At 43.9% G+C, this 12,499-nt stretch overlaps 1 protein-coding gene across 3 annotated transcripts in view; it reads left to right on the top strand.

Annotated features, from left to right (window-relative positions):
* The window catches only part of Arp8 (Actin-related protein 8), a 41,296-nt gene that overhangs the window by 13,433 nt on the left and 15,364 nt on the right, over positions 1-12,499 (top strand). For all 3 annotated transcript variants that reach the window (XM_065433870.2, XM_070532120.1, XM_065433871.2), the window contains 3 exons: positions 2,475-2,590; positions 6,142-6,295; positions 11,783-11,857. In XM_065433870.2, the coding sequence (XP_065289942.2) occupies positions 2,475-2,590; positions 6,142-6,295; positions 11,783-11,857 (345 nt within the window). The remainder of the gene's footprint in view (positions 1-2,474; positions 2,591-6,141; positions 6,296-11,782; positions 11,858-12,499) is intronic.

The raw sequence follows: 12,499 nt of genomic DNA, 5'->3' as shown, positions 1-12,499 counted from the left end.
TCACCTTCGTGCTGCCTCTTGCTTCATCACTGGCAAGAACACAGTGCTCACGAAGCTATCAGCGCTCGGTGCACTCAGTCCCCATCGCAGATCGCTTTCAATATAGGGTCCGCATGACCGCAGCAAAAGCAGCTGCCGCCGGAGTACTGTTGATCACTGAGAGTTCGCATCAAGAGGGCACAGCGTCATGGACCACATTTACGTACGTCTATGTACGATGTCCCAGACATGACACAGTTCAATTACGTGGCATACTACAGCGTGCATCGGCCAGTGCTTATCTACCGAAAAGCAGTGGCATCATCTGAATGCATTATCATATAACGTGAGTGAACGTTACTGCTACTCGCCTCTTCATCGTCTCATGCTGGTCTCGGTTAACATTTCGGTGTTGCAGCCGCACTTATTAATTTAACCATTCTTTCGCACTGTTTCTCGCAATTATACCAAACACAATACAATAGCATACGACGACGAAAGAGCAAGTGATGAGTAGCAAATGCTTACACACCATTGAGATAACTCCCACAGGTGTTTCTGCATGTAATCTTTTTGTATATGATACATGTTTGTCGCATTACGAGTAAGACAACACTCAGCATTTTCATAGTTGTTTTGAGTGTTCAACCAGAAAGTATAAACATTGTGGTTTTGATGTGCTCCACACCATATCCTAACTTCCTGTTGCAGACTCACTGTTTGCATGTTGTAGGGAATGTCCAGAAAGGTTATGACATTAGCTTTACACTTTGTTCTCTTAGGGCACTGGAAGTGTGCTGTTTGTTGCTTTGCTGCATTACTACACTGTCTACCATCGGCCATTGATCCAGTGGTGATTCTATCAGTTATCACACATGCATAGTTGACTGCAGAGTGGCAGTTATCGTGCTTCTCCGAATTATCCAAAACACAATCGACCAGCAGGAATTATAGTGTTTGTGCACACAATGCTCATGCCACCAGCAGAAGACATAATACTTCCCTGTTTTCCCTGCAAAACCAGTCTCGAGGAATATGATGGTGTATCCACTTGACTAGGTTGTCTTCGCGGCCAAACACACTATGCGTCATTCACGTCTCTGGAGACCTTTTAATCTTATATGCGTAGGCCATGCGTAGGCCATGCATGTGCCGTCGATACCATAAAAGCACATCAGCAGCGACGAAAACGCACCTCGAGAGTTTACACAAGTGCTATGACATATTGTGCCTGGCGATCCCTCGGAACAAAGGATGCTTCACTGGCACCCATGCAGCTGTCACAAAGGCTGATCACGCCTCACTGTTCACTCAAGGCAACAGCATTGCCCTTTTACTACTGGGAAGGCTAATCCCCCGATGGTGACCAATTGACCATCACAAAGAGGCCACTATTTGATGACAGGGTCATTGTCAAGGACTCCCGCGGAAAGTGTGTCAATGGCAGGTTCACCGTTTGCCACGTGGTTGCCTTGTATTGTGCAACGTTGGAGACAAGAGCCGGCAAAATGGTGGGATGTTGGAAACAAGTAGGGGTTCAGCAAAAAATGTGGGAGTACTGCAGAAAGGTGGGACATTGGGGCCGGGATAGAATGTGAATGGTTTGGCATTTGTGATTGGCAAATGAATACCCTCGACAAGTGAAAAAGGGGAATAAATTGCATAATAAGCGTACCTGGACTGCTGTGGAATACATGCTCGGACATGCTCGGACTCGAATATGCAAAGACTCTAGCATGTAGTGTGCTCCGATAGTTGGAGCCGTGGTTGTAAAACTTGAATTACGTGCTTTTGAAAATAAACCTTTTTCTGTTCTCTTAACTGTTGCTCGGAACCCTTCTTTCTCTCGGCACCTGGCATGGCACCATTTATGGAACCTTCGTGGCTGCACAGACCCCCGACTTCACAATAGGCAATAAGAACTTTCACATTCCTCATATTCTAACTGCTGGCAGCACAGGAGCCGGGATGCATGAGACCATGAATGTCACTGTATGATCAATTTTGTTTTGTTAACATTCTTACTGTTGCGTGGAAATGATCCTGGGTGCACATCAGATGAAGATGAAGAAAAAAAAAAAAGAAAGAAAGACGTCAGAAAACGTAATTTAGATATTAGTATCATACTGTTATAAAACACTTAGCAAGAATGGCTTACCTAACTTGTTTTGCAGTTGCTAGTGGAATGAACATTAATTTACTAATCTTTCTTGTTTTTTTGGACTGTCTAAACATTTTCAGCCTTGGTTGTTTACTGATTAAGCTGGTTGTTTACTGATTGATTGTTAAGAAAATGCTGCAAACTTCGGAAATATCTGAATGATCGTGACTCGTTTTAGTTTAGCTAAGGGCAAAAGGCATTATGCTCTGTCTGGATAATTGACATTATCTAAGGTCTTACTTGCTCAGTTGCTCTTTCGCTGTGCAAGTAATGATTTCTTCAGCTGATATCTTATCTTATCTAGCAAGCGTGAACCTTTTTCTTGTGACTGCAGGAGTCTGTCTGTGCAACATTTGGTGCGGGCCTATGCTACGCTTGCGTTGTGGATGTGGGTGACCAAAAGACCAGTGTTTCCTGCGTTGAAGACGGTATATCTTCGCGGACAAGCAGGTGAGTTGAACATGTTTTCAAGAATTCGTGCCCCGAGGTTAGTTGGGCATGACGATAACATGAGACGGCATTCATCTGCTTATTGTTTGTACATGTTATGTTTAAAACCCACGTGCCCAATGCAATCGGTACACCTATCCAATGCAAGAAGCCTGCGGATGGTTGGGCATGGACACTGCATCTTGTGCATGAGGTGCAGCTGGGCGGATTTGTGGATCCTGCACCCTGTCTATTCAAAGATGTGCACAGATGGTGCCTGATAATGTCTGCATAGTCATTTTCACTTCCATGTCCATTTTTTGGGGAAAGTCTTCCTTTCTGCTAGAGAATGTGTACAGAGCAGCACTTTAACAAAAATAATTCTGATGGCAAATACTTATTTCTGTTTATGGCCTCTTGTTTTAAGTCTGATCTTCTCTTGCTTACCGTCTCGCTGATGTAAAGCTGAATGTGTATACAGGGCATTTCATCAATCACTGTCTCCCGCCATCAAAAACAAAAGGGGATTCAAGGAACAAAGATAGCATAGTATAGGGCTGAGAATCATTGCAGTGGCAGATGGGAAAATGTCGGATAATTTCCGAAAAGGTCATTAGTCAGTTATTGTTAATTGAATTGTTCAGTGTATGGATCACAGTTGCAGGATTAAAGTGGGTCAGGGGTCAGACGATAGCCACTAAGTAGAAATCATGAGACTATCGTCACTTGCAAGGTAAGGGGCATCATTGGCATCGGTATTCTACTCAACATTTTTTGCAAGACGTTCCTATTAACACTGATGTGAAACTGTGTAGCACACAAACATACCCTTTGCAGATTTTAAGGGTGAATCTCTTTAAAAGGGAACCTTAGGCTCGGGCCCTACTTCAACGCTACCTATCTAAATAAATATAAAACGCTGAAATGTGTTTCTGAGGTAAACCCTTAGTCAATTCCAATGAAATTTGTGGTATTTGAGAGAAAAAGTTACATATTAGTCACTGTTGGAAGCAGAATTCTGATTTATTGTGCAAATTTTTTTTACGAAAATTGCTGAGAATTGGTAGTGCTAAAACAGATAGAAGCGCCCAGCTACAAATCCGCAACTCAGCACCAAGAACAGATATTGTTTTCTGTAAATTGCGTCCATCAGAACATCCAAAGCAGGCAAAGCTGATGTATTAATTCATATCTCACACAAATTTGTTATAATGTATACAAAGGCTTTGCAAAAGTACAACTCACATATTTTTGATGCATTTGAGAGCCCTGTATAATACATAAAATTTGTCTGCTTTAAATGTACTATCAGATGCAATTTACAGAATTGTGATATCGCTTTTCATTGCTGAGTTACAAAGTAGCAAACTTGATAGTTTTGGTTTCTGAAAATTTGTGATTTTCAGCAATTTGTGTCATAATATAATTTGGTGCAGGGGTTGCCGAGAAAAACGATTTCTCCTTTCCCATGTATTGAGATAGGAGCCCCGAGCTAAAGCTTCCTCTTGAGTAGAGTGTGAAGGGTCTAGAAACATTAGTTACATTTATCCAAAGTGTACCTACTTTACTGTGACAATGACATACAAGGTACGTTTTTTCAAGAGGTCAGAGTCTTTCTTAGGGCTAGAGCGTTGGTAGAGATAAAGGAAGCCTATAAAAAAGGTTAAAACTTTTGAATGTTGAGGTCATAACCACTGCTGTATGTTCACAATGTTTGCAGCTGCAAAATGCTATGGTGCTGACTAGGTTGTCAAAAATAAAATTAAGTTTGTTAGGCTGTTTAAGCTGATGCTGTACTCTCTGTTGATCACTTTTAGGGATGCCTTCACTTTTGTATGATGTGGCATCTGGCACAAAGCTCATCAAAACAATGCATGTTCTGTCAGCTGGCCTTGCCACTCAGCATCTACTAAAAAGACAGCATCTTCGAAAGGTGGCCAACCGAGGACATCGTTCCTTTTTGTCAGCAGGTCTTTCTTGTGCAGAATCCTTGCAATGCTGCTCTTTTGAGTAGTGTAACTTATTGGAAGGTCGGCTTTAATACAAGAGCCACTTGGAAAAATCTTTGCAATCCAGAATGTTTCTTATTGTGATCGATTCATTTATTCAAATTTTGCTGTTGAAATAATATAACGTTGCATTAAAATAACATTCGTAAAGTTTGAATTTTATCAAATCTTATATATTTAATATTTGTATTCGATTTGAAGAATAGATATTTGAAGATGTTTGAATATCTGGCTACATACGAATATTTTAATCAAATCGAATATATTGCCGGCTGTGCGGGAGCATACACGGTTCTTAGCATTTGTTTTTATGTGCTCTAGGAATATTGGGGCAATATTGTGCTGAATTTTGCGATAATTTTGTGCTGCTAGTGAAATTTTACTTGTAAAGCACATTCAGCCACTAAATGTACAAACTGTGCGAGAAAGCGAGCCTCTCGGTAGCAAGGGGCACAGGTTTACGGAGAGAGAGTGTGCATTTTTTATTCTATTTTTATTTTAATTTTTTTTAGCAGTGCTACCCCCAATTCTGAGCCTATTGCTTGACAGCAAGTGCGACGAGTGACAACTGGCACAGGGCCAAACGCCTCTGAGATTACGGGCATTTGATGCGGTATAGTAAGGCACAGGCTGGGCGAGGACAGCTAGTGGGAATCGCTGAATTCTCCAAGTTAACATGATCCAAATACACAATATTTTAGTATAACGGCTTACTAATGTAGCTTTTTAACGTTTACAATGTAATTGCAATGTTACAACATAACAAACACACTTTCTAATAAATGCATGTGCATATTATTATTTGATATTTGATTTGATGTTCGTAGCTAAGTATTTGATTCGTATTTGAAAATTTTGATATTCGCACACCCCCACGTTAAACTCTTATCATCTAGACACACCTGACACCAAAAACCACTCCCTTTGACCTCATAATTTGCATATACGGAGATGATTAACAATTCATTATAAAATGTAGCAATAATGACCAGAATTCCTTGTGCATTAATTTGACCGATTCTCCAAATGGCATTTGTTTCTTTGTATGTCTCAATGTTTCCTTCTATCCACCCGGCTGGCCTGCACATGGTTTGCAGTATCTTACAAAAAGTAAAAGTGATATGCACACCGATGTGCCGCCACCACAAATAAATGTTAAAGGTGCTGACAACCACACAGAACATGTCATGAGATCTTGATGAAAATGAAGAGACCATGATTTTGTAGTGATAGAATTGAGCATGTTTTTTGCTTGCCAACAGCAGCAAGCACAACGTGTGAAAGAGAAAAAAAATGGAAGGACAGGTAAGCACGATCTGCATTGCAGTTACGGCATCTTTATCTTCACTTAGCATACATAATTTATTTGATGTTGCCAGGAATCTAGCTCCTATCGTGAAATGAAGCATATTATGCTTGGCAACTCTCTAAAGTGAACGTGATTTGTTGAGCAACAGTTACGTTTATGCAGTTTCCACTTACTACAAACTTACCTACTTTATACCATTCCTGCTTATGCCTGGCTCCTTTTCCTTTTTACTTATTTTCCTTCTAAAATGAAAGGCTGACAATGGAGTATGGGGGAGCTGACATAACGCACCTGTTCCACTACCTGCTGCGCAAGTCAGGGTTTCCCTACAAGGAGTGCGACCCTTCGAAAGTCTTGGATGCCTTGCTGCTACAGGAACTGAAGGAGAACATGTGCCATGTCAATCTGGTGAGTGTACATGCAATCATGTGACATCATGTGTTCATGAGTTTCATGAGTAGGTATTGCCAGCCTCTTACATGTCCACTGCTTGACAGGGGACCATTCTCAAAATCGGTTGCAACCCGTCCTGTGTCATCTGAATCCACAATGCCTGAAAGTTTTTCTGAGCTGCTTCTAGACCTCTGCGGCCTTCCCTCAGAATCCATTCTGTTGAGGTTCAACCACGTGCACGCACTCTTTAAGCAAGGGCGACAAGCGACAGCAGCGAGCGTCAAGTTTGGTCGTTGCGGAGGGCAGTATGCCACCATCCCTTGTGGCATTGGTGCTTTCTTGCCGCCATGGAGAAAGGAAAAACACTGGGGAAGGGCATGATGTCAGGCAGCTAGCTTCAGCAAGCCAACCTCCGCTGATATTGCCCTTCCTTTCCTTGGGGTCTCATTTGCACATTGGCTCTTGTGAAGTAGGCCGTCCTTGGTTGCCAGACCTTCCGAGGCATTGTTTGCTAGTGCCCATACACTCTCACGCATCCGGCACTAGCACAGTGGACACTAGTCATGCAAAACCTCAAGAAAGTGAAAGTATTTTTGAAAACAGTCACCCAAGAATACCGCCACAGGTAAACTTAATATGTCAGTGCCACCTTTTTTAACTGTGCAGAGCTTATTCAATAGGGAAAAAGAAGTCCTCGAGAAGATATAATATCCCCACTCTCAATTGCCCAATTTTAGGAGAACAAGTGCACTAGACACAAAGTTTATTTAGCGCATTGAAGAGTGTGAATTACGTATGCTATTTTCCAAATGGTATGAGCTACGTAATTGCTGTAAGCAAATGTTCACAGTGGAAACCAAAAATGCCGTTGAACCTTGAAAAAAACAATGCAGGTGCTTTTATGATGAAGCCCATGGACAGTCCAAAGCAAAACCCTAAATACTCCTGGGGGTTGAATATCACTGCACCAGACAGCTTTCTAGTAACCTACGCACGAAGCACCATTATACAGTTAACCTCCGTTAATTTGACCCTGACAGGATTGAAGAAATTGGTCAAATTATCCAGCAGGTCAGATGAAACAAGGGGTATAAAGTACGTTAAAAGACACGCCTGATTCAGTTGACCTTCTTTGCGCAATTCTAACACATTCCTGAATAGAATGTGCGTTCATTTTTTTTTATGGATTCAAAGTAGAAGACGAACGTTGAGCTGACATGAGAGCTCCTAAACAAAGCACAAATCAAACACGCGCCTAATCTTTTAGCAAGAAAACGGTAGCAAACTTCTCATCCTGGCAATAAAAATAAAGAAAGAAACCAGCAAAATTTACCTTTACAAAATGAAAATTTGTTTACTTCATGATCATCACTCTCACACTGCACTTTATCATTGTTTATAAAGAACCACAATGTGCTGTCCTCCATACGGTCCATAGTGCATTTGATATTCTGCATTTATCAAACATCTCTCCAACAGCTGCAAATGGGTTGGTGGCCCACTCCTAAACTAACCGCTTCACTAGATTGTTCTGCAATGCATGCAGCTCTTCTGAATGACTAGAACATGTGAAGCAGGTTGCTGCCGCTATCTTAACATATCACGAAAAGATTGCCTTCATCACGCCAGATGGCCTCTACGAGTTCAAGGTCATGCCATTCGGACTGAGCTTGGCACGTGCAACCTTTCAGCGCGTCATGGACACGGTGTTAGCAGGATTGATGTGGCAGATGTGTCTTGTTTACTTGGATGACGTCGTTGTCCTCGCCGGAAATTTCGACGATCATCTTAGGCAGCTTGCGACAGTATTAGAGGCCATCAAGTCATCAGGGCTCACTCTGAAGCCGGAAAAGTGCCTCTTCACTTACGATGAGCTTCTGTTCCTAGGCGACGTAATCAGCAAATCTGGAGTCCGTCCCGACCCGTAGAAGACAACTGCCATAGCAAAGTTCCCGCAGCCCATCGACAAGAAGGCAGTGCGTAGATTCCTTGGCATGTGTGCCTACTATAGGCACTTTGTCAAGGACTTTTCACGCATCGCGGAGCCGCTAACACATCTAACCAAATGTGATGTCTAGTTCAAGTGGGAAACGCCGCAGGCTGACGCATTTAAAGAACTCAAACAACGCATGCAGTCGCCTCCGGTACTAGCACACTTCGACAAGGACGCCAACACCCAAATCCACACTGACGCCAGTAGCCTGGGCCTCGGTGCCGTCCTAGTCCAAAGGAAAGACGGAGTTCAACGGGTCATATCTTATGCTAGCCGGTCGCTGTCAAAAGCGGAAGGCAATTATTCTACGACTGAAAAGGAATGCCTCGCCATCATTTGGGCTACAGCAAAGTTCCGCCCTTACCTATATGGCAAGCCATTCAAAGTAGCCAGCGACCATCACGCGTTGTATTGTCTAGCTAACTTAAGGATCCTTCAGGACGGCTGGCGCGGTGGAGTCTCAGACTGCAAGAATATGATGTCACGGTAATCTACAAGTCCGAACGAAAACCCTCTGACGCCGACTGCCTATCACGCACCCCCATCGACCCCCACCGCAAGACGACAAGGACGACGACGCCTTCCTTGGAATAATAAGCGCGGAAGACTTCACTAAACAGCAACGAGCTGACCTGGAGTTAAAAGGCCTCGTCGAGTATTTGGAAGGGAACACCGGCGTTGTCCCTAGGGAATTTAAGCGCGGATTGTCTTCGTTCACGCTACAAAACAACCTGCTTGTGAAGAAGAACTTCTCACCAGTCCGCCCCAGCTACCTTCTTGTTGTTCCGTCAGCGCTGCATCCAGAAGTACTGCATGCCCTACATGACGATCCAGCCGCTGGGCACCTCGGATTCTCCCAGATGCTGTCGAGGATACAGCAAAGGTAGGTATTTCTGGCCACGTCTGGCCACCGACGTCGCCCGTTACATTAAGACATGCCGAAACTGTCAGCGACGCAAGACACCACCGACAAGGCCAGCAGGATTACTACAGTCAATCGAACCTCCTTGCTGACCATTTCAGCAGATTGGGATGGATTTGTTGGGGCCGTTTCTGACGTCAACATCCGGAAATAAGTGGATTGTCGTGGCGATGGACCATCTCACCCGCTTCGCTGAAACTAAAGCTCTACCGAAAGGCAGCGCAGCCGAAGTGGCAAAATTTTTCGTCGAAAACATCCTGCTGCGACATGGCACCCCAGAAGTCCTCATCACTGACAGAGGAACAGCCTTTACAGCAGAGCTCACCCAAGCCATTCTGCAATACAGCAAGACAAGCCACAGGAGGACAACTGCCTACCACCCGCAGACGAATGGTCTCACGGAGTGCTTGAATAAGAGCCTCGCCGACATATTAGCAATGTACGTCAACATCGAACACAAGACCTGGGATGACGTTCTGCCATACGTAATCTTCGCTTACAACACGGCAGTGTAAGAAACAGCACACATCAGGCCGTTTAAGCTGGTTTACGGAAGAAACCCGACGACAACGTTTGACGCCATGCTGCCTCACGTCACTGACGAAAAGGAGCTTGACGTCGCTACCTATTTCCAGCCTGCCGAAGAAGCCCGACAACTCGCCCACCTACGGATCAAGAACCAGCAGCGTACCGACAGCCGACACTACAACCTCCGACGACGCTACGCCGAGTACCAGCCCGGCGACCGTGTTTGAGTATGGAGCCCGATGCGCCGACGAGGACTGAGTGAGAAACTATTGCGAAACTTTTTCGGACTCTACAAGGTCATCCGACGTATTGGCGCGCTGGACTACAAGGTCGTGCCAGACAGCATTTCGCATTCACAGCGGCACCGCACACTATCGGAAGTGGTCCACGTGGTGCGTATCAAACCCTTTTACGCAAGCTGACGAACTTTTTATTTTGTTGTTTTCTTTGCTACAGGTGTTTTTCTTTATTACTTTCGTTTGTTTGCAGCATTGGGTTGATGCTTTCTAAGAGGGGGGTATTGACACATGTACATGTTTATCTTTATCAGGTGACCACATTTCGCCACCTAACAAATGTTATTGCACAGAGCAGGACGCGCCTACATGTATTGGAAGTTTCTAAAATGTTATCGATGCTTCTATCGGCTATCTGTTGTCGCCGAACCTTGTGTAATCTGAGTGCATTTATGCGCGATGCGAATGGTGTAGAACTGTGTGGAAGGCACGCGGGTCCCAGTGATTACTCTGGAACAGTCGATGACTGATGTATAAAAGCCAATGCACTTGACCCGCAGATCAGATTTTCAATGATCGCAGAGTGTGTTTACCGCTATGGTTCTTTGAGTGTAGCCTGCTTTTGAGGGCACAAGTTCGCCCAATAAAACGTTAGTTTCGTTAATCACAGTTTTGCTGCCTTCTTCACCGTCACTGCTATGTGACAATAACTTATCATTTGTATGTGCTTTTATAATCAGACTGAAGGCGATTTGTTGTCATCGTCGTGCTATGCAAGAACTTGTTCTGGTGCCCTCTATAGTCCCCATTTTGTCATGGCAATGATGATGACGCTGGCTAAGCTTGCTCTGATGGTAGGCTGTTCCGAACGCCGCAATCAGTTTTATTTTTGGTTTCATATTGAATTGCACCAGCGCAGGAAATTTTTGGACAAGTTTTCTTTGATGAGAAGGTGCACGTTAGATCAGGTAAATACTGTAACCATTGTGAAATACTGTTCTTGCTTTAAAATCTTCCTAGGGCAAGCTGAAAATAGGCATCTTTTATGGGATATGATGTGTGTTTGACTCATTCACTGTATCCTGAGTACTGCTCAGACAGACGCTGTTTTTATTGAAGTCACCAGTGGGGTTGCCACTGGGGTCAGGCATATGCGTGCTGACCACTCAAGTTCGAATTGTCCGACAAAGGCCAATTTCAGGATCAATATAACGAAATTTTGGGCTCATGGAAAGTATTGGCACCAGCTCAGACTTTCATTCAGGATTGAATTACCCTAAGTTGAATGAATGGAAATCTGCTGTATGTGCTTATAACAAATGGATATAACTAAGGTACTTTCGTGTTATATATGACTTCATTGTAATGAAGTTTGGCTGTGTAATAGTGTGGGCCCAATGAAGTATGGGCCCTTGCCCAAAGAAGCCTAGGCACATCCTGCAGTTACATTTGGTGTTGAATGGAGAGCACAGGTAAGAGCACAATGCAGATTTAGTGTATATAATGTCCGTAGCTTGGCATTTATGTGGCCTGCTTTGTGCGAATTCTTGCAAGACAGTGATTGACTGTTGGTCCTTGCATTTCTGATAAGCATTCGACACAGTGTCTGATGTCCTCCTGTTGCATAAGTTATTTTTTATTGGCCTGCGTCACGCCATCAGTAACTGGATTTGTGGCTGTTTGAAAACAGGCTGTTCTTTAGCAGTAATGTCTTGGAGAACACCAGTTGAGAACAGAATTTTGTTATGACTGTTGTCTAGGAAACAGACGTGTCAGTGTTTGTTCTGTGATGCAACAATAAATTATGCATTCCTTTCTTGTAGGACATATGTGGAGCACAGGAGCGGTCTTTCCAAGTGAAGCAACCAGGCAAAGCACTCTTAGAGTACAAAATCAAGGTTTGTGCATATATTAATAATATTTGGGGAAGTGAGAAGGGCCACATACCCTCTGATTTCATGCAGGAAATTGAAGGAAAAGAAATGAGCAGATCCAATGCTTATGTAGGTCCACTGAAGTAAACTTTTGGACCACATAAAAAGCCTAGTTTAAGATCATGTAGATAGAGAGGAGCCTCCGCGCAAAATTCGAGCAGAAATACGAGCAGAAACATCAGGAAAGCTAGTAAAGACAGCCATTGTTGATACTGAAACTGAAACAAACATCACCATTATCGCTTGCCAGAAATGTCACGTGGGCCTCTTCGATTATCTGTCCTTGACAGTCTCAGACTGCCCAACGTGGCGCAAGCCAACGAGTGTTGCCTATGTGGCAACAGGTGACAGGCAACAGTTTTGACCCCAGGTGGTCAAAATCCGTGTCTGGCCTTTCTACACGTAGTTTACCCCGACGTATATATTGCGACGACGACGGCCCGTCCTGTGGGCAAACCTCCACTCTAGCACATACATGCTCTGGGAGTGCGGGTCAAGATACCCCAAGTTCAGCAAGGAGTAGTGGGACTCGCTTCAGCGTAGCCTCGCCTTAGACAAGCAAATCCTGGCTGTCTGGCGTGCCCGCGACTGGACTGGTGGGCTAGA

This window comes from Dermacentor albipictus, chromosome 1 (assembly GCF_038994185.2).
Source record: "Dermacentor albipictus isolate Rhodes 1998 colony chromosome 1, USDA_Dalb.pri_finalv2, whole genome shotgun sequence".
In the NCBI taxonomy this organism is placed as follows: Eukaryota; Metazoa; Arthropoda; class Arachnida; order Ixodida; family Ixodidae; genus Dermacentor; species Dermacentor albipictus.
The sequence above is the reverse complement of the archived record's forward strand: the minus strand, read 5'-3'. Positions and strand labels throughout refer to the sequence as shown.